General features: G+C 39.5%; 1 protein-coding gene, 1 long non-coding RNA gene and 1 other non-coding gene across 20 annotated transcripts in view; 1 reads left to right on the plus strand and 2 right to left on the minus strand.

Annotated features, from left to right (window-relative positions):
• Dlg1 (discs large MAGUK scaffold protein 1) overlaps positions 1–22,787 on the plus strand; it is a 201,151-nt gene that overhangs the window by 62,701 nt on the left and 115,663 nt on the right. For all 18 annotated transcript variants that reach the window (XM_021185184.2, XM_021185188.2, XM_029470491.1 and 15 more), the window contains one exon: positions 15,574–15,738. In XM_021185184.2, coding sequence (XP_021040843.1) covers positions 15,574–15,738 — 165 coding nt within the window. The remainder of the gene's footprint in view (positions 1–15,573; positions 15,739–22,787) is intronic.
• Positions 1–22,787, minus strand: part of LOC110311709 — a 38,584-nt gene that overhangs the window by 405 nt on the left and 15,392 nt on the right. Inside the window, exon 2 of the long non-coding RNA XR_002379987.2 lies at positions 9,447–9,519. This is a non-coding gene — a long non-coding RNA (uncharacterized LOC110311709). The remainder of the gene's footprint in view (positions 1–9,446; positions 9,520–22,787) is intronic.
• LOC115029621 lies at positions 19,545–19,691 on the minus strand. Its single transcript, XR_003835188.1, has one exon. It is a non-coding gene; the product is annotated as a small nucleolar RNA SNORA48 (small nucleolar RNA).

The raw sequence follows: 22,787 nt of genomic DNA on the forward strand, positions 1-22,787 counted from the left end.
CTCTCATTGAGCTCTAGTTCCAGTCTCTCTCTCTCCCTCATGCCCTCCCTCCCTCCCTCCCTCTCTCCCTTTTTCCCTCCCTCTCTCCCTCTCCCTCTCCTCCCTTAAATTATTTTTTAAATTTTTAAGACACTTTCATACTGTTTTCCTTAATGACCTTATTGCTATAGAAAGATAAGCTTTGGTCTTTTGATAGTCATCACTTTAATTGGACTTAGATGATGTCTATGTGTCTGTTTTTCTGTGGTGGTTACTGATGTTGAGCTTGGTTGACATGCCTCTTGGCCTTGTATGTGCATCATTTTAAGTATGTGCATCATTTTAAGAAATGTCTATTCATGTCCATTTCCTGGTTTTAAATTGGGTTGTTTGGGGATTGAGCTATTGGATGTTTTCTGCTTGCTGATCCTATGTTAAAGGTATAGTTGTCACTTTCCCCATTCCCCATTTCTTCAGTCATGAATGCTTCTTTTTCCTGTGCAGCAAGTTTTTTATTTGAAATCTTATTAGTCTGTTTTGTTTCCTGTCTTTGAGGTCTTACCCTCAAAAATGCTTGCCATTCCAATGTCCTGAGGTAGTGTTCCTGTTTTTCTTCTAGTGATTTCATAGGTCTAGGTCTTACAAATAAGTTTTAAATCTATTTTGAGTTGATTTAATTTTATTTTTTATAGGCTATCCAGTTTGCTCAACATCTATTTAAATTAAATTAAAATTACACTTTAAAATCCAGTAGCATAATGGTTGTTGCTTTGATCTCATAATTATTTTGGCTTTAAATATGGTTGCATTTAAGTGGCAGGGTTACTTTTTCTAGTTCTATAGACAATGTTACATGTATTTTGATATGTATATTGAATATATAGATCATATAAATTTACTATTCTTTTATTGTTTGTATATGTGTGATGGTAAGGAAATAACTTATTAGAGTCAGTTCTCTCCTTCCACCTTTATGTGGGCGCCAGGGATCAAACTCATCATTCTTGTCCAGTAAGCACCTAAGTATCCTTAAAGTCAGCTGAGCCATCTTGCCACCCCTCATTGTGGTTTGTCGGCTTTCCTTTTCCTTTTCCCTTTTCCCTTTTTTCCCCTTTTTTCCCTTTTCCTTCTTTCCTTCCTTCCTTCCTTCCTTCCTTCCTTCCTTCCTTCCTTCCTTCCTTCCTTCCTGATCAGATTTATTCCTAAGTTCTTTAGGGGGAAGGTAGCTGGTATACATTATTATCTTTTACTTTTTATTTTTGATTATTTGCTACTGACATCTTATGATACTACTGATTTTTGTATATTGAAACTATTCTTCAACTTTGCTACATTTGATTATTCTAATAGATTATTGATAAAAATTTTGGGAGTTTTCTTTTAAGGTTTTGAATGTAAATAGTAATGGTTTGCTTTCCCCTTTATCAATTTGGATGGCTTTTGTTTCCATTGTTTGATTGCTCTGATCATTCCCTCCAGTACTGTATTGATTGAAAATGGGCATTCTTGTCCAGTTCATATCTTAACAAGTAACTTACCAGCTCTTTCCTAGTCAGTGAAATGTTAGCTGTTGGCTTATACAGGTGACTTTTACTGTGTTGAGGTATGTTCCTTATATCTAATTTCTTTAGCATATCATAAAATGACGTCTTTTGTCCTTCTGTTTATATGGAATATTGGGTATATTAATATATTCTTTTAAATCTTTTATCAGTATTCTATGTATGTAGTACACATAGTGGTGAAGATATTCCCAAAATATATGGTGTTATTTGAATACAGCTAATCATTAGTCAACTGTCTTGTGTGATTGTGTATTATTTACCCATTTGGTACATACTGATTACATATTAGATTTCTTCCCTGACATCAAAGCACAATATTTTCATAAATTTAATGGCTCATACTTGGGAAAGAAGTTGTATCTTATTTATTGAGGCAGGGTTCCCCTTTCCTCTCTCCTCCTCTCTCTCTCTCCCCCTTCCTCCTTCCCCCTCTCTTTCTTTCCCTCTCTGTCTCTTACTCTCCCTCCCTCGGTCTTTCTCTCTCTCCCCTCCCCCCCCAGCCCCCACCCCCAATTTTGGCTAATTTCACTAGCCAGCTTGCCTGGGGGATCCTTGTATCTCTGCTGTGATTACTTCCACGCCTACTCAGGTTATATGTTGGTTGTGGGGATCTAACCTGTAGTCCTCGGGTTTGTGCAGTAACCATTTTACCTGTTCTGAGCTGTGTCCCAGCTCACTGCTTGTACCTTTAAGCAGTAACAATCGTCCTGAGATCTAAGTTCTTAGATAGGAGGCCTTTTGGAAGACAGCCACTTAAGAGTATGTAATTCTTTCCTACGTCCCTCCAGTAACAACAGAGGACATTGTACAACTACTGACCAAAACTTAAATAAATGCTTTATCATTAATTTGATTATATAATTATATGATTTAAGACTTTCAAGTCTTCACATGTCAACACTAAATTTTACTCAAATTCAAAAACAGATAAGTTGAATGATTAAGGAAAAATAAAAAAGAAATGTAGCATTTTCATCTACATAGTTTTTTTTTTAATTTACATTTCAGATGTTGTCCCCTTTCCCAGTTTCCCCTCTGAAAAAGTGCTATCCCATCCCCCCTCCACTGCTTCTATGAGGGTGCTCCCACTCACACCCACTCCTGCCTTCCCACCCTGGCATTCCCCACACCGGGGCATTCAGGTTTTAAGAGACCAAGGGCCTCTCCTTCCATTGAAGCCCAACAAGGCCATCCTCTGCTACATATGCGGCTGGAGCCATGGTTGCTCCATGTGTACTCTTTGGTTTGTGGTTTAGTCCCTGGGAGCTTGGGGGTGGGGTGGGTCTGGTTAGTTGGTATTGTTCTTCTTATGGGGTTGCAAATCCATTCAGCTCCTTCAGTCCTTTCTCTGACTCCTCCATTGAGGACCCCATGCACAGTCCAATGGTTGGCTGCAAGTATCCACCTCTGTATTTGTCATGCACTGGCAGAGCCTCTCAGGAGACAGCTATATCAGGCTCCTGTCAGCAAGTACATCTTGGCATCCACAATAGTGTCTGGGTTTGTGACTATATATAGAATGGATCCCCAGGTGGGGCAGTCTCTGGATGGCCTTTCCTTCAGTCTCTGCTCCACACTTTGTCTCCGTATTTCCTCCCATATTTTGTTCCCCATTCTAAGAAGGACTGAAACATCCACACTTTGGTCTTCCTTCTTCTTGAGTTTCATGTGGTCTGTGAATTGTATCTTGGGTATTCCAAACAATTGGGCTAATATCCACTTAACAGTGAGTGCATACCATGTATGTTCTTCTGTGACTGGGTTACCTCACTCAGGATGATATTTTCTAGGTCCATCCATTTGCCTAAGAATTTCATGAAGTCATTGTTTTTAATAGCTGAGTAGTACTCCATTGTGTAAATGAGCCACATTTTCTGTATCTATTCCTCTATTGAGGGACATCTGGGTTATTTCCAGCTTCTGGCTATTATAAATAACACTGCTATAAACATAGTGGAGCATGTGGCCTTGTTATATGTTGGAGCTTCTTTTGGGTGTATGCTCAGGAGTGTTATAGCTGGGTCCTCAGGTAGTAATATTTCCAATTTTCTGAGGACCCTCCAGACTGATTTCCAGAGTGGTTGTACCAACTTGCAACCTCACCAGCAATGGAGGGGTGTTACTCTTTTTCCACATCCTCACCAGCATCTGCTGTCACCTAAGTTTTAAATCTTAGCCATTCTGACTGGTGTGAGGTAGAATCTCAGGGTTGTTTTGATTTGCATTTCCCTGATGATTAAGGATGTTGAACATTTCTTTAGGTGCTTCTCAGCCATTTGATATTCCTCAATTAAGTATTCTTTATTTAGTTCTGTACCCCATTTTTAAGTAGGGTTATTTGGTTCTCTGGAGTTTAACTTTGTATATATTGGATATTATCCTCTATGGGATGTAGGATCGGTAACAATCTTTTCCCAATCTGTTGGTTGCCATCTTGTCCTATTGATAGTGTCCTTTGCCTTACAGAAGCTTTGCAATTTTATGAGGTCCCATTTGTCTATTCTTGACCTTAGAGCATAAGCCATTGGTGTTCTGTTCAGAAAAATTTCCCCTGTGCCCATGTGTTCGAGGCTCTTCCCTAGTTTCTCTTCTATTAGTTTCAGTGTATCTGGTTTTATGTGGTGGTCCTTGATCCACGTGGACTTGAGCTTTGTACAGGAGATAAGAATGGATCGATTTGCATTCTTTTCCATGCTGACCACCAGTTGAACCAGCACCGTTTGTTGAAAATGCTGTCTTTTTTCCACTGAATGGTTTTAGCTCCTTTGTCAAGGATCAAGTGACCATAGATGTGTGGGTTCATTTCTGGGTCTTCAATTCTATTCCATTGATGTACCTGCCTGTCACTATACCAATAACATACAGTTTTTATCACAATTGTTCTATAGTCCAGCTTGAGGTCAGGCATGGTGATTCCACCAGAGAGAGGTTCTTTTATTGTTAAGAATAGTTTTCACTATCCTAGGTTTTTTTAAATTCCAAATGAATTTGCAAATTACTCTTTCTAACTCTGTGAAGAATTGAATTGGACTTTTGATGGGGATTGCATTGCATCTTTAGATTGCTTTCAGCAAGATAGCCATTTTTACTATGTTAATCCTGCCAGTGCATGAGCATGGGGGATCTTTCCATCTTCTGAGATCTTCTTCGATTTTTTTCTTCAGAGACTTGAAGTTTTTATCATACAGATCTTTCACTTGCTTGGTTAGAGTCATACCAAGGTATTTTATGTTATTTGTGACTATTGTGAAGGGTGTAATTTCCATAATTTCTTTCTCAGCCTGTTTATCCTTTGAGTAGAGAAGGCTACTGATTTATTTGAGTTAATTTTACAACCAGCCACTTTTCTGAATTTGTTTATCAGGTTTAGGAGTTCTCTGCTAGAATTTTTGGGGTCACTATCATATCATTTGCAAATAGTGGTATTTTGACTTCTTTTCCAATTTGTATTCCTTTGACCTCCTTTTGTTGTCGAATTGCTCTGGCTAGGACTTTGAGTATTATATTGACTATGTAGGGAGAGAGTGTGCAGACTTGTCTAGTCCCTGATTTTAATGGGATTGCTTCAAGTTTCTCTCCATTTAGTTTGATGTTAGTTACTGGTTTGCTGTGTACTGCTTTTACTGTGTTTAGGTATGGGCCTTGAGTTCCTGATCTTTCTAAGACTTGTACCATGAAGGGGTGTTGAATTTTGTCAAATGCTTTCTCAGCATCTAATGAGATGACTATATGTTTTTTTTTCTTTGAGTTTGTTTATATAGTGGATTATTACATTGGATTTCCATATATTGAACCATCCCTACATCCTTGGGATGAAGCCTACTTGATCATGATGGATGATGATTTTGATGTGTTCTTGGATTCGGTTTGTGGGAATTTTATTGAGTATTTTTGCATTGATATTCATAAGGGAAATTGGTCTGAAGTTCTCTTTCTTGTTGGGTCTTTGTGTGATTTAGGTATCAGCGTAATTGTGGCTTCATAGAATGATTTAGGTAGTGTTCCTTCTGTTTCTGTTTTGTGAAATGTTTGAAGAGTGTTGGTATTAGGTCTTTTTTGAAGGTCGGATAGAATTCTGCACTAAATCCATCTGGTTCTGGGCTTTTATTGGTTGGGAGAGTTTTAATGACTGCTTCTATTTCTTTAGGGGTTATAGGACTAAGGACTTAGGGGTTAGATGGTTTATCTGATCCTCACTTAACTTTGGTCCATGGTATCTTTCTAGAAAGTCATCCTTTTCATCCACATTTTCCAGTTGTGTTGAGTATAAGCTTTTGTAGTAGGATCTGATGGTTTTTTTCAATTTCCTCCATTTCTGTTGTTATGTCTCCCTTTTCATTTCTGATTTTGTTAATTTGGATACTGTCTCTGTGCCCTCTGGTTAGTCTGGCTAAGGGTTTACCTATCTATCTTGTTGATTTTTCTCAAAGAATCAGCCCCTGCCTTTGTTGATTCTTTGTATAGTTTTCTTTGTTTCTACTTGGTTGATTTCAGCTCTGAGTTTGATAGTTTCCTGCAGTCTACTCCTCTTGGGTGAATTTGCTTTTTGTTCTAGAGCTGTAGGTGTGCTGTCAAGCTGCTATTGTATGCTCTCGCCAGTTTCTTTTTGGAGGCACTCAAAGCTATGAGTTTTCCTCTTAAAACTGCTTTCATTGTGTCCCATAAGTTTGGGTATGTTGTGCTTTCATTTTCATTAAAATTAAAAGTCTTTAATTCCTTTATTTATTTCTTCCTTGACCAAGTTATTGAGTAGAGTGTTGTTCAACTTCCATGCCATGTGGATGTGAGCTTTCTGTTATTTTTGTTGTTATTAAAGACCAACCTTAGTCCATGGGCATCTGATAGGAATGCATGGGATTACTTCAGTTTTCTTTCTTATCTGTGGAGGCCTGTTTTATGACCAATTATTTGGTCAATTTTGGAGAAGGTACCATGAGGTGCTGAGAAGAAAGTGTATTTTGTTTTAGGATGAAATGTTCTATAGATATCTGTTAAATCCATTCGATCCATAACTTCTGTTAGTTTCACCGCATCTCTGTTTTGTTTCTATTTCCAAGATCTGTTCATTGATGAGAGTGGGGTGTTGTTGAAGTCTATTATTGTGTGAGGTGCAATGTGTGCTTTGAGCTTTAGTAAAGTGTTTTTGTTTTTTTTGTTTTTGTTTTTTTAATGAATGTGGTTGCCCTTGTATTTTGGACGTAGATGTTCAGAATTGAGAGTTCTTGGTAGATTTTTCCTTTAAGTATGAAGTGTCCTTTCTTATCCTTTTTGATAACTTTTGGTTGAAAGTTGATTTTATTCAAAATTAGAATAGCTACTGCAGCTTGTTTCTTGGGACCATTTGCTTGGAAAAATTTTCCCTGTCTTTTACTTTGAGGTAGTATCTGTCTTTGAGGTGCATTTCGTATATGCAGCAACATGCTGGGTCCTGTTTCTATATCTAGTCTGTTACTCTATATTGTTTTATTGGCAGTTGAGTCCATTTATGTGAAGAGATAGTAAAGAAAAGTGATTGTTGCTTCCTATTATTTTTGTTGCTAGAGGTGGAATTATGTTTGTGTGGTTGGTTCTCTTCTTTTGGGTTTGTTGAAAGAAGATTACTTTCTTGCTTTTTTAGGGTGTAGCTTCCCTCTTTGTGTTGGAGTTTTCCATCTATTATTTGTAGGCCTGGATTTGTGGAAAGATATTGTTTAAATTTGGTTTTGTTATGAAATATCGTGGTTTTTCCATCTATGTTCACTGTTCATTGAGAGTTTTCCTGGGCTGGCATTTATGTTCTCTTAGGATCTGTATGACATCTGTCCTGGATCTTCTAGCTTTCATAGTCTCTGTTGAGACCTCTGGTGTAATTCTGATAGGTCTGCCTTTATATGTTACTTGACTTTTTTCCCTTACTGCTTTTAATATTCTTTCTTTGTTTTGTGCATTTGGAGTTTTGATTACTATGTGATGGGAGGAATTTCTTCTCTGATCCAGTCTCTTTGGAGTTCTGTAGGCTTCTTGTATGTTCATGGGCATCTCTAGGTTCCGAAAGTTTTCTTCTATAATTCTGAAGATGTTGTTTAGCCTGTTGAGTTGGGAATCTTCACTCTCTTCTAAACCTTATTCTTATGTTTCCTCTTCTCATTCTGTCCTGGATGTTTGGGGTTAGGAGCTTTTTGCATTTTGCATTTTCTTTGACTATTGTGTCAATATTTTTCTATGGTATATTCTGCACCTGAGATTCTCTCTTCTATCTTCTGTATTCTGTTGGTGATGCTTGCATCTGTGTCTACTGATCTCTTTCCTAGGTTTTTTATCTCCAGGGTTGTCTCCCTTTGGGATTTTTTTTTATTATTATTATTGTTTCTATTTCCAATTTTAGATCCTGGAAGGTTTTGTTTAATTCCTTCACCTGATTGGTTGTGTTTTTTGTAATTCTTTAAGGGATTTTTGTTTTCTCTTTAAGGGCTTCTACCTTTTTAACCTGTGTTCTCCTGTATTTCTTTAAGGCAGTTATTTATGCCCCTCTTAAAGTTCTTTATCATCATCATGAGATGTAATTTTAAATCCGAGTCTTGAGTCCGTGTTTTGGTGTATCCAGGACTTGCTGTAGTGGGAAAACTGGGTTTTGATGGTGCCATGTAGCCTTAGTTTCTGTTGCTTATGTTCTTGCTCTTGCCCCTCGTCATCTGGTTATGGTTGTTACTAGTGGTACCTGCTCTTGCTATCTCTGACTGGAGCCTGTCCCTCCTGTGATCCTGGTTGTGTCAGAACCCCTCGGAGTCCTGCTGTCTCTGTGATCCTGTGATTATGGGATCCTGGGATCCTGAGATCCTGGTGTGTGTCAGAGCTCCTGGTAGTCAAGCTGCCTCTGGGATCCTGAAATCCTGGGGTGACCAGCTCCTGAGATCCTGTTGTGTCTGAGCTCCTGGGAGTCAAGCTTTCTCTGAGTGTTGCAGGGGTGGGAGGGGAGCCAGAGCCCTGGGGTCTGCTCTTGGAACAGGTGCAAGCTGGAAGGAACCCATGCCTCTGGCTGGGTGGGGGTTTATGCTTTCCTGGTTCCTGTGGGGGTCCCATCCATATAGTTATTAAATACGGATTTTATCATGGAGTATTTTGTGATATATAGTGGGCACATCCCATCATAAACACACATGACAGTATCTTATCTCAGTTTATGACTGGCAGCTGATGAATATTCAAAGGCAAATGAAAGGAAGTAGATGCAAATATGTGAACAGTGTTACTGTGCTATGTCACTGAAGAAGAGAAAATGTTCTGCAGTTATAGACTTCAGATTCTCATCAGGTGGATTAACCTTTGTAGAGAATACAATTCTGTGCACAGAAGGTTCTGTAACTTGTACCATTTGTTCTAGAATCTTTTCATTGCACACAAGAGAGATTTTGTAAGTACTACCAGTTGATTCCTGTCTCCTCTCCTGGGCAAACTTCTATTTTCTGGATATATGTTTACCTAATCTGAACATTTCTTATAAATGCAGTTTTATAACATGTAGCCTTACTAGTTATATGGGGTTTTTGTTGTTGGTTGTCAGCTTGACACAGGGACATATTTGAAGAGAAAAATCTCAGTTGAGGAATTGGCTCTCTCAGATTGGCCTGTAGGCAAGTCTGTGAGGACATTTTCTTGATTGATTGATGTCAGTGAAGCGATTCTAGTGAGCATGGCTAGTATGACTCCCGTTCTCCCCAGCTCCCCCTGCTAAAAACTGTTAAGATTGCATCCCTGAAGCTCTCAAGAACTGTCAGACTGCAGACAAGTATTCCTGCCAACCAACAGCCTAAGTTTTGCTGCCTATTGCCTATTCCTAACGGTGGGATCTCTTCTTCCTTCCCTGGTCTTGGAACTCCTCTACTACCAGGACCATGAACCTAGAAATGGGAGGGCCCAGCTTACTTGGCAGGTGGTATGCCGCATTTCTCCATGGTCTTTGCTTGAGTTCCTGCCTTGGTGTCCCCAACGTGATGAACTGTGATCAGGACACAACACATGAGCTGAATAAACACTTTCCTCACTAAGTCCCTCACTTAGTCATTGTCTTTATCATTAAGTAAACTAGAACAGTAGCCTTTTGTGTTTGGCTTCTTATACATAGTGTAATGTTTTCAGGCTTCTGTGTTGTGCTACTTTTATGTCAACTTGACACAAGCTAGAGTTATTTTAGAATAGGAAACTTCAGCTGAGAAAAATGCCTCTACCAGATTGGCCTGTGGATGATCCTGCATTATATTTTCTCAATTGATAATTTATGTAGGAGAGCCCAGATCTCTGTGGGCCGGGACACCTCTCAGTAGGTGGTCCTGGGCACTAGAAGAAAGCTGACTGAGCAGCCCATGAGGGACAAGCCTGTGACTATTCTTCTTCCATGATGTCTATATCAGTTATGCTGTCAGACTCTTGCCCTGCTTGAGTTCTTGCCCTGACTTGCCTCAGTGATAGACTACAGCTGTAATGAAATAAACCCTTCCCCTCCTCTTTATTGCTCTAGAGGCAGTGGGATCTGGGAGAGGGGAAGCTAATAAACAAGTAGACTCACATCTCAGGAGTAAACCGCACAATCCAAAGCACAGGCGGTACTGGCAGGCACATTGTGCACAGTAGTAGGCAAGCTGTATGCCATGCCCATAGAGGCATATAAACAAATAAGAAAAGCCAAGTGTAATGAATACTCTGAAATTAATTTACTCTTATTTACTACACCTGGGGTGGGGCATAGAAACATAATCCCAGAATAAATCTGTGTTATTGAAGAAACTGAGGTCACAGATTCTTGTCTTTGTTTCTTGAAGTTTTCTCACAAACACTCAGAAATCTCCTCACAGGACTCCATTCTTGGGCCATGTTCTGACACTCATCAAGTTAGTTATTTTTGGCCATAGCGTTTATAACAATACAAGCCCTAGTGAAGCCCTGTGTTACAGATCTGTAGTTCACCTTTAGAGATATTACTACATCATGGATGTATATGTTTTTTGTATTTGTAAGTTAATTGGCATTTGAACTGCTCTGGGACTCCTCTGAGTAATGCTGCTGTAAACACTTCTAAATTCTGAGGGCTTATTCTCAGTTCTTCTGTGTCCTGAGACATGGAATTGTTGAGTGATGTGTAACTCTTGAAACCCTCAGGAACTGTTACTCCGTTTTACAGAGTATACCACACCACAGAGTACCCACCAAAAGTATTTGGAGTCTGCTTTATGTATCTCCAACAGATAACTGTCAGTGGTTTTATTATACCTATTGGATATTGAGTAATAGCACGTTATAGTTTTGACTTTGGTCATGACTGACAATGTGTTTTTTTTTATTATTATTACGTATTTTCCTCAATTACATTTCCAATGCTATCTCAAAAGTCCCCCATAACCTCCCCCCCCCACTCCTGTACCCACTCATTCCCACTTTTTGGCCCTGGCGTTCCCCTGTACTGAGGCATATAAAGTTTGCATGTCCAATGGGCCTCTCTTTCCAGTGATGGCCGACTAGGCCATCTTTTGATACATATGCAGCTAGAGTCAAGAGCTCCGGGGTACTGGTTAGTTCATAATGTTGTTGCACCTACAGGGTTGCAGATCCCTTCAGCTCCTTGGNTACTTTCTCTAGCTCCTCCATTGGGGGCCCTGTGATCCATCCAATAGCTGACTGTGAGCATCCACTTCTGTGTTTGATAGGCCCCGGTATAGTCTCACAAGAGACAGCTATATCAGGGTCCTTTCAGCAAACGCTTGCTAGTGTATGCAATGGTGCCATCGTTTGGAGGCTAATTATGGGATGGATCCCTGGATATGGCAGTCTCTAGATGGTCCATCCTTTTGTCTCAGCTCCAAACTTTATGACTGACAATGTTAAACATCCTTTCATGTGCTTATTGACCATTCTTATATGTTTGAAAAATGTCTCTTTAATTCATTTTAAAATTATGTTGTCTTTTGTTGTTCAGTTGTTAGCAATCCTTTGGAATTCTGGAAATACTATTTGTGTTTCCATAATGTGGATTTCCTTTTTTCTTTAGATCTTTTAATGTACATGAGTATCTGTCTGCACATACATGTGTAGGTAAGTGGAATAAGGTCAGAAGAGGGTGTCAGATCCCATGGTGATGGAATTTCAGATGTTTGTGAGGAACTTCTTGTGATAGGGATACTGGAACTAAGCTCCAATCTCCATGATTGTCCAACAAGCACTCCTCACTACTAAACCGTCTCTCCAGCTCCAGCTCTTTTTCTGAGTGTCCAGCTCAGGTTCCTGGGATCACAGGTGTGCACCAGCACTCTCAGTTTACCCAGTTCTGAGAATTGACTCTTACTTCAGGAAGGCAGGAGGCTGGGGAAGTATGTAACTAGTTGACCTACACCCCCAACCCACTTTTTGTGACTATCTCTGTATTGACATCTAGAATCAGGAGGTATGAGTTTCTTTACTTCATTCTTATGTTCAAAGATTCATTCTGGCCATTCTTGGTCCCTTGCAATTCCATATGACATTGAGATCTGCTTGAAAATGTTGAAGTGGCAGGTAGGGAGCAAGGTGAGATATTTATAGCTATTATGGGTCATGTTAGGAGGATGGTAAACAACTTTTGTATAAATTGAAATCTGCTCATAGAAAGAAAACTTCATGCATTTCTCCTGTTCCTCTTGTATGTATCATACAGTAAGTAAGCAAATAATTGGTGAGTGGAGGGTTTTTTTTTTGTTTGTTTGTTTTTTGTTTTTTTGTTTTTCGAGACAGGGTTTCTCTGTGTAGCCCTGGCTGTCCTGGAACTAACTTTGTAGACCAGTCTGGCCTTGAACTCAGAAATCCGCCTGCCTCTGCCTCCAAAGTGGAGTTTTATATGTTCTCTGTTCAGTTAGTAAAAAGATTTGCTTGTCAGCATTGTTCAAACCCTTTTCATGGAATGTCTTCTTTTAGGCATTAGTATTCAAGAGGAACTACTATCACAAAAAGAAATAACTAGATATTTTGTACTTCCTGACACCATTAGATGGCTCAGTGGTTAAGAGGTTAAGTGGTTAAGAGGACCTGGGTTGGGTTCCCCTTCCGTGGCAGCTGACAGCAGTCAGTAACTCCAGTTCCAGAGGATCCATTTCTTTCCTCTGGCCCTGAGGGCACTGCAAACAAGATAAAGTCAGGCAAATCACACTTATATGTAAAAGAAAATTAAATCTTAAAGAAAAAATTAATTTAAAAAAGAAATCAGGAGAAAATATATACATTAAAAGGTAGCTAGAAAAAAATATCTAAAGTGCTTTCTTGCTGGGCTGTGGGTGTAGGGGAAGAGAGGGGAGAGAAAGAGCCCAGGTCGGGACAGAGTTCCTGTGCTCTGGATGTGGGAGGCCTGCCAGACGCTTTCCACTCAGCCCAGGTTGGGCATCTGGCTTTGTGAAGCCACTGACCCCACTCTGCAGGGGGTGGACAAGGGGCAGGTTCTCAGTCTCGGGCATCCCACGCTGGATACAGCAGAGGAGCACCAAGTCCCAGAAATAAGGGGAGAGAGGGCAGGGGAGAGAGGTTCCCACACAAGAGTCCTTAGTCCGGGCCTTGATAAACAGAGACAGTGTATTGTTTTAGAGCTTTATTGTAGAAAGGCAAGGGGAAAGAGAAAAGGTGGAAAGCGAGAGAGACCGGCCATAGCCAAGAGGAGAAAGGGGGAAGGGAAAGAGAGAAAGAGAGTTAGAGAATAAGAAAGGTGAAAGCTTAGAAGTAAAAGCTTAGAGAGTAAGAGGGAGAGAGTGAGGTGGGGCCAAGCAGCCCCTCTTATAATGGCCTTGTTATCTTGCTGTTGCTAGGTAACTAGAAGTCTAGCCTGAAGGTCAGAAGCTTGGGAAGCTGTGGCTGTGTACATGACTGCTAGCCACGAGCCTCTCCTGTGGGGACTGTGGGGATGGTAACTTCAATAGGAGCCACAGGTCCAGGAGACAGGAGGGTACGCCTTCCGTCCCATGTACATGGGAATTACCACCCATCGGGTTCTACCAGGGTTCAAAACCTCAGCTCGACTGAAGACCAGACTGAATGAACTAATTTATTTGTTATTGTTAATTCCTTTAGTCTACATTCATGGGTATGAATACACACATCTTTATGCTTATTCAATGCATATACTGTTTTACTGTGTATTTATAGTTTTACTTATGTACATATATGACTTTTTTGTATTACATAAATATCCAATTTTAAAACATGCTTTTTTTAGTCCAATAATTTGTATCTAAAACCTTTCCTAATTTTTTTTTAACCTAATTTAACTTATATAGAATTTCTTGTGATGAGTTTACTAAGGCCTTTTGGCGAGGGCAGGGAGAATCTATTAATAGGTACTTTCAAAAAAAGGGTTTTTTTTGTTTTTTTAACCACCCTAAAATCAGGGTCCTTGTGGATATATCTCTCCTAAAAGTACAGGCCAGTTATGGAGCACCTTTAAAGTTACAAATCTGGCTTCTTTCTTTGTATCATAAATGCTATGAGTATTTAGATTTTACTTCCACTTAACTGAGTTATATATCTACATGCATACTATAAAAAGAACCTTCTCTGAAGAGGGTAAGAGACTCTCTAGTATATGTGTATACTGATAAGAATTTAACCTTTGCGGTTTATTACTATGTTCACTTAGAATGATAATAGTATTGGGTTCTCCCCTAGAGACTGTGACCTAGGCACTGGTAAGTTTTTGGTCCAGGTATGAGGCATAGGCTCCATCTTGTGAAGCCAACTTTTATTTTTTTAAAGATTTACTTATTTTATGTAAGTACACTGTCACTTTCTTCAGACACACCAGGAGAGGCCTTGGATACCATTACAGATTGTTGTGAGCCACCATGTGGTTGCTGGGAATTGAACTCAGGACCTCTGGAAGAGCAGTCAGTGCTCTTAACTGCTGAACCATTTCTCCAGCCCATTAAGCAAACCTTAAATCCAGTCAGAAAGTGGTTACTGCTGATAACATTCATATTATTACTATTGGACGAGGAGGGGGGAGTATCTTGCCAGGCCAGTCGTTATCCTATATTAATCCAGTATTTGTGTTCTTTGTCAACACTATTTCTTTTTGTTGTCGTTGCTCTGCTGTTTTTACACTGAAAATGATACTGGTTAACATAAAGGTATATGTACATTGGAGTGTATTTCTCCCATACAACACTATCCTCCCCTATACATCCTTTCTTTCATTAGTCACCTTTGTCCCCTGCTTTCATACCATGTGTATGTATATATATATATGTATTTACATGAAGTCTAAAACCCACAAATGATATAAAACATGTACTGTTTATGCTTCTTGAGACTGACTTTATTCACCTAATGATTATCTCCGGGTGCATCCATTCTTCTATAAACAGAACTTACTTCTTTATAGTAAAAGTTCTCTACGTGCGGATGTGCGTGCATTGCTTTTACCCATTCCTTTGTAGATGGATATCTAAGTTGGCTGCTTAAGGCTGTTGTGAACTGCTTCTTTCTTTCTCTCTCCCTCCTTCTCCCCCCACCCCCAATGTGTGGTGTGTGTGTGTGTGTGTGTGTGTGTGTGTGTGTGTGTGCAAGCACATGCATCATCCATTCATCCAGGCACACACAAATGATTACGATTACTTTTGTTAGGTAAAGGAAAATGCTATTTTCTGCTGAGCTAATTTTCAGTTCCAAATTGAAATGGCTGACTAGTTTATTTTCTTTTTTATGCAAGTTAACTGAATAAGGAACCAGACCAATTTAGCTAAATAAGCAGATTTTCATGCTGACTTCATTCAAACAGTTGCCTTTTAGATATTCACGTAGCGTTGGATAAGAAAGAAATGGGCAAATTAATATTTAGGCTTCTATTGCAATTTTAAAAAAAGAAACATTTATCTTGACTTTAAAATGGAGTCTTGTTTTTCTCAAATTTTATGTATTAAGCTATACTAAATACTTTCACATTGTTTATTTTTAATATTTGAATAGTTATGGAAGTCATTTTTAAAATTAATGTTCCTTTGGTTTTAGGGTTTCTTCATTTTTAATAGTTTTCTTTACTTCACAGAAATACCGGTATCAGGATGAAGAGGTACTTCCTCCAGAGCATATTTCCCCACAAGTCACAAATGAGGTGCTAGGTCCAGAATTGGTTCATGTCTCAGAGAAGAACCTGTCAGAGATTGAGAATGTCCATGGATTTGTTTCTCATTCTCATATTTCACCAATTAAGGTAGGATCATATGTACTTGTTATTATTTCTAATTTCTATAATCCTTTGCTATAATGTTCCTTTTGTTTAGAAATGATTGTTTACACTCCTGTAAGTCCCCCTCTTGAGTTGGCTTTGGCTTTACAGTCTTGAGAGTCCCATGCTGTCAGTGTTTGGATTCATTTTTAAACACTTGATTAGCATCTCTGAAATCTCACATGTGAATTTTCTTGGTCGTGTCTCTTCATAAACAGTCATAATCTTGTTTTAATGTTTACCTTGTCTCAAATTCTACTATGTATTTAGACTACAATAAATGAATTCTTTTGTGTATTTTGAACTTTAATTTGCAGTTTTGTGTAACATTATAGTCCTACAATTTATTATTTGATTTCACAATCTAGATTTTTCTGTTTTATAAGCATTCACAATTTTTCTCTCTCTTAATTGGTATTGAATTATTTTCAGGTTATTGCTAGATCAAAAAAACAGGAAAGACCATCTAGACACTTGCCCTCTTGATAAATGGTGCCAAACTACTTCACAATATTTGTATGATTTTCACTTTCAAAAGCAAAATTTGAGGCTTTAATTGGTCATAAATACATGGTGGTGTTAATTTTCTCTTGATTTTGAAATGACATTTCATTATGACTTGAATATACATGTTCCTTTCTATTAGTGAGCTAGGATGTGCATACTCATCAGGTAGGCTTCATGTTTTGTGAGTTACCCAGGTAGGATTTTTGCTTGTTTTTGTATGGAGTATCATTTGGACCAGTTTATAAGCAGATGGGTTTTGTTTGTTTATTCTAAGTATTTGTTTAAGGGCCATTTATTTTCTTTTTTCTGGAACTCAAACTGACTTGGGATCTTGAGTCCTCCTTTCTTGGCCTTCTGAGTGCTGCTGGGATTACAGCTCTTCTTCCTTCAGTTTGTTTATGTAGTGTTTACACTGACTGGTTTTCCTATGTTGAGCCATCCCTCCGTCTCGAGGATGAGGGCTTCTTGTCATGGTGATGATCTTCTTGAATTTAGCTTGTGAGTATTTTATTATTTATTGCATCCCTGTTTATAAGGGAACTTGGTTATTTTTCTCTCTCTCTTTTTTTTTTTTTTGGTTGTTGAATCCTTGTGTAGTTTGGGTATTGGTGTGATTGTGGCCTCATAAAATTTGTTTGGCTATATTCCTTCTGTTTCTATTTTGTGGAAGTAATTTGAGGAGTATTGGTGTTAGCCCTTCCTTGAAAGTCTGATAGAATTATATGCTGAAATCTTCTGGCCCTGAGATTTTTTTTGGCTAGAAGACTTTTAATGACTGCTTCTATTTCCTTAGGGGTTATAGATTATTTAAGTTGCTTCTCGGATCTTGATTTAACTTTTTAAGTGATATCTATCAAAATCCATTTTAGTTTTTCCAATTTTGTGTAATACAGATTTTTAAAGTATAACCCAATGACTCTTTGAATTTCCTTGGTGTCAGTTGGTATGTTGTGTTTTCATTTTCATTGAATTCTAGAAAGTCTTTAATTTCTTTATTTCTGTCTTATCCAGGAGTTAATCAATAGAGAGTTGTTTAGTTTCTATGAGTTTATAGATGTTGTTGTTGTTGTTGAAATCCAGTTTTATTCTGTGGTAGTCTAATAGGATGCAGAGAGTTATTTAAGTTTTTTTGTATCTGCTGAGTCTTGCTTTGTTCCATGGGGTGCTGAGAAGAAGGTATTCTTTCATGTTTGGGTGAAATGTTCTTTAGATATGCTAGATCCATTTAACTTATAACAACTTTAGCTTCAGTATTTCTCTGTTTAATTTTTGTCTGGGCAATCTGTCTATTGGGTGGGAGTGGGATATTGAAGTCTCCCACTCAGTGTGTAAGAACCAGTGTGTGTTTTAAGCTTTCTTGTTTCTTTTACAAACATGGGTGCTCTTTGCATTGGGAGCATGGTAAGAATTGAAACATCATCATGGTGGATTTTTCCTTTGATGAGTATGAAGCTTCTTTCCCCATCTCTTGATTCATTTTGGTGAAGCAATGTCAATCTTTGATGTTGAGGTGTGTTTCTTGTATGCAGTAGCAAGATGAATCCTGTTTTCCCATTCATTGTTAGTCTGTGTCTTTTTATTGGGGAATTGAATCCATTGATATTAAGAGATATGAGTGACCAATGATAGTTAATTTGGTTATTTTAGTGGTGGGAGTGGTGGATATATGTGTATGTTTCCCTGCTCTTAGTTTTGCTGGTGTGAGATTATTGATTTCCTGTGTTCTCATGGGTGTGGTTAACTCCTTGGGTTGAAGTTTTTCTTCTCCCTTCTGTAGGACTGGATTTATAGATGCATATTGTTTAAATTTTACTTTATCATGGAATACTTTTTAAAAAGCATTTTATTCATTCATTTTGAGTTTCACACCATGTACCCCCCCAGTCCTGCTCATCTACCGGTCCCTTCATATCCCCCCTTTGCCCTTGCATTGCCACCCCCAATAAAACAAACATCAACAACAACAAAAATCCCAGCTTATAGAAAACATCTCATCATGACAGCTATAGTATGTCACAGTGTGCCCCACAGTCTATCCCTCTGTCCACACATCTTCACTTGCAGATGTTCATTGCAGTGAGTCATTGATCTCATTCGAGATCTCTGGCATCTGTGACATGATAATATTGGATCCTCATTGAGACTTCTGGTTATCCTGTTGCGCTGTGTCATGGCGATCCTGCAGCTTTGGAACAGCAGAAATGGCCTTTTCATTTGTCCCAACCATTAGTAAATGATAGAGATTTTGGGGAGGACCAATTCAGAGCTCTAGATCTGGGCCTGGGTGGTAGCTGCTGGTCAGCCTGCCAACTAGACTACCTAATGCTACCATTGGCAGGAGGCAGGGTCAGCTCTCCTGCTCTCATGCCCTTGGGGCCAGCTCACCCACACCCACACCTCCAGAGTCAGCTCCATTGTATTGCCTAGGCAGTGCCCTCTCTTCTGAGTGCTACAGCCAGTGAGGGGACAGGGCTAACTGTTCCCCTCTCATGACCCCAGAGTCACTCTCCCAGCTACTACAGTTGTCAAGGAGGAGGAAGAGACACTTACCCCTGCACCTATGTCACCTCCCACCTCACAGCAGACCAGTGTTGAGGACAGTTCTCTCAAGCTCTCACCCTCAGAGCTGATTCACCTGTGCTCCTACTCTGACTCAACAGAGTCAGCTCTGCTGTGCTGACCCACTTAACTGATTCCTACATGGTTCTCCTGAGCTCATGGTCCTGTGGACAGCTTTCCTGACTGCTAGAGGTGTGAAGAGGTAGAGGCATCACTTCTGCACCTGTGCCACCCCACAGCAGAGGAGTGGCAGGGTCAGCTCTCCCACATTCATGCCCTCATGTTCTTTAGTGGTAATATGAGCCAGGGACATCAACACCAACCCCCTGCGTCTGTATGTAGCCATGGACTCAGATACTCAGTGTCATCGTGGCCTAGGACCTCACCATGGCCCCAGGTAGCAGGATTGCCCACTTATTACAGACTACTCCTCTCCACTCTAGAGTCTCCAGTTTCATTTCTCTTCATAATGTTCAAGCTGCTCCACTTCTCTTACCCTCCCATGTGACCACCACATACTTGTATAGCCCTGCAGGCTGGCCACTCAGCTAGTGGGCCCCTGGGTGATGTCCTCCTCCATCCTTGCTTCGTGATGTGGCAGCAAGCTGGTGTCTGTGGCCCACCTGTGCCATGTGTTGGAGGGCCGGTCTGGGTGACATGGTGGTCCTCAGGTCTCTGTCTTCCTCCTCTTGTACTGTACTGTCTGGATTTGATTTTATTTCATTTTATTAGTCCTAGGCATAAGACAGCTTTGCCCACCAAGCCAGGCATCAAGCTAGGATGAACAAAGGATTGCCATCAGCTCTGCCCCTGACTGATATAAGAACACCAGCACCAACAAGGTGTCTCTTTACCCATCATCACCAGGGAATCTTTTTTTGTTTTCTCAGAACATTTATGGTGATTGAAAGTTTCCTGGGTGTAGTAGTCTGGGCTGGCATATGTAGTCTTTTAGAGTCTGTAGAACATTTGTCCAGATCCTTCTGGCTTTTAGAGTCTGCATTGAGAAGTTAGGAATGATTCTAATAGATCTGCCTTTCTGTGTTTCTTGCTCTTTTTCCCTTGCAGCTTTTAACATTCTTTCTTTGTTCTGTGTGTTTAGTGTTTTGATTATTACGTAGCAGGGGAACTTTATTTTCTCCAGCCTATTTGGTGTTCTGTATGCTTTTTGTGTCTTTATAGGCATCTCCTTATTTAGGTTAGGGAAATTTTCTTCTATGATTTTGTTGAAAATATTTTCTGGGCCTTTGACCTGGAATTCTTCTATTCCTGGTATTTTTAGGTTTGGTCTTTTCATAGTGTCCCAGATTTCCTGAATGTTTTATGTCAGGAATTCTTACAGATTTAATATTTTCTTTGACTGGTGTATTTATTTCTTCTATTGTATCTTCAATGACTGAGATTCTCTCTTCTGTCTGTTCTATTCTGTAGTTTCTGTTCCCTTACCTAGAATTTTTTTTTCATTTCTAGAATTCCCTCACTTTGTGTTTTCATTATTCTGTTCTCCATGTTCAGTCTTGAACAGTGTTATTCGTTCCCTTCAACCGTTTGTTTTTTCTTGTCTTTCAGCTATGTTGGACTATTCATGGCCTTAGGTGGTGAGACAACTGGGCTCTGTGATGACATACTGCATTGGCTGTTGTCGGTTGTGTTCTTGCACTGGTTTAGGGTGATTTTAGGTCTAGGTGTCAATTTCTGAGTTTGTTTTTGTTGCATGGATATTTTATTCCTTGGTTTCTGTTTTCTCTTTGGTCTTCTGGTTGGTGTGGCCTGTGGGAGGCTGGACTTCTGACAGCTGGCAGGGCCTCTGATTGAGGCAGGAGGTATGTGCCCAAGTTGCAGGCTGGGACACACCTCCTGAGGAAGGGGCATTGGGGAGGGGCACCAGGGTGAGGGCCACCAAGAGAATGGGGAGGTCCACAGGTGGCTGACCTATCTGGACTTCTTGTTTGACCTCTGGTCAAGCAGGAATTCTTTCTGTTTCCTTTTATTAGGGTGAATAAAGATGTACTGAATAATATTTATAAAAATGATGTATGGGGGCATTTCTTTAAGATAGATTCCTGGAGGTCAGATTAGTGAGTAAAAATTATAATAACATTTTAGTAAGTTTTTGATATTTGACACAGTGCATTCTGTTATAATTGCAATTTAAGAATAATTTGGGGGATTTCTTCTGCTTTTCCTTTCTGTGTGTGGGTTATTGTGGTGGTTATCTTATAAAATACTTGTTTGGGGGATAAAAGGAGTAAGAGTAGATAAAAATAATATTAAGTAAAATTATTTGAGTTCCTTCAGCTTTTCATTAGAAAGTAAAAATGTATACAACTTAAAATTGATAGATTCTAGCCAGGCGTAGTGGCGCACGCCTTTAATCCCAGCACTTGGGAAGCCAAGGCAGGTGGATTTCTGAGTTCGAGGCCAGCCTGGTCTACAAAGTGAGTTCCAGGACAGCCAGGGCTACACAGAGAGACCCTGTCTTGAAAAAAAAAAAAAATTGATAGATTCTAAAGGGATAAATGTTATAAGGGGCTCAGCAGTGAAGTATAACTTATATAAAATAGCATGTTCAATTAAGATTAACAACCTCTTTTAAAGAAAAAAGCCAATGCAGGGGCCTTTTCTATCTTTACAGTATTGTGGTTGTAATGAAGTGAAATCTTTAAGGAGTTTGTACAGCTCAGGATGTGATTTACTATTTGACAGTATCATACAGGTATAGAGTGCATTCTGATTGCTCTTTTTCTCCAACCCCTGTTGGCATCTTTCTCTTCTAAGTCCCTTTCCCATGTTTGTATCTTTTTATTTTTTTGTGACCTATCAAGGGTTTAGAATTACTCAGTGGAACCTAGCAGGATTACCAGTGGATACACAAGTGAAGACAGTGATTTTATTCCCCTCATTTATCAGGAGCTAATTAATTAGTTCATCAGGGAGGGGTAGGGCCCTGATGATTCCCTCCTCCAGTTTTGGCTGAAAATTGACAAGTCCACCCTTATTCAGCCCCAGTGCAGATAACTATAGCTTCTGTGAGTTCCTGTTTGCAATAGTCCAGGAGATAGTATTTTTACATCCCTTTTCCCTATCTTCCAGCCCTTACATTCTTTCCATGCCCTCTTCTTTAGTGTTCCCTGAACCTTGGATAGGGGTTATAAGTACCTTCTTTAGAGCCACCAAGATGATTCAGTGGATAAAGGTGCTGTTGCCATTCTTGATGACCCAAGTTTGATACCTGGGACCAATATGGTGGAAGGAGAGAACCAACTTCTGTAAGTTGTCCTCTGACCTCCACATACGCGCCATCACACACACGCACACAATGAAAATGCAGTCATCAAAAAGAATGAAAAGTAGACATCCTGCTGAGGGCCCACCACACAAGTATCCCTTGCTTTCAGCACTGTAAGCAGCCAGGACTCTGTATTCACCACAGATCATTGCAGAGAGAAGCTTCTCTGATTGGAAGTAAACTGGAAAGGATACTTTCTGGCTAGTGGTGTTGGGGAAAGTCTCAATAAAGAACTTAGGAATAGAATGCTAAGAAATGATCCCAATGAGAATAAAAAGGACATAGTAGATAAATTCGGGGGTTAACAATATTATCAGGACTCTTAAAAACAGTGAGTTAAGACCTAAAGAAAATAGTCAGAGAGTAAATTAAAATAAACACAAATTCAGCCTTCAGAACTGGTCCAATGTTAGGTGAAGTGACAAAGGAGGGCATTTGCCATATACATGGGAGATTGTCATGACATGGATAAACAAGAAGTCATACAACTTTCCGTAATGGTGAGGAAAGTTTTGTTTAAACTATATGTATAAGTCTTGGTAGAAGGAACTTGAAAAGAAGATAAAGAAGGGTGATCCCTAAACTGGATTTATTTCCTACTTTCATACATCTCACACTGCAGGAGTGAGAATATCGCTAAAGGGAGTCATGGTCACATAGTTTCTCTTACAGAAGAAAG

Source organism: Mus caroli, chromosome 16, assembly GCF_900094665.2.
Source record: "Mus caroli chromosome 16, CAROLI_EIJ_v1.1, whole genome shotgun sequence".
Lineage (NCBI taxonomy): Eukaryota > Metazoa > Chordata > Mammalia > Rodentia > Muridae > Mus > Mus caroli.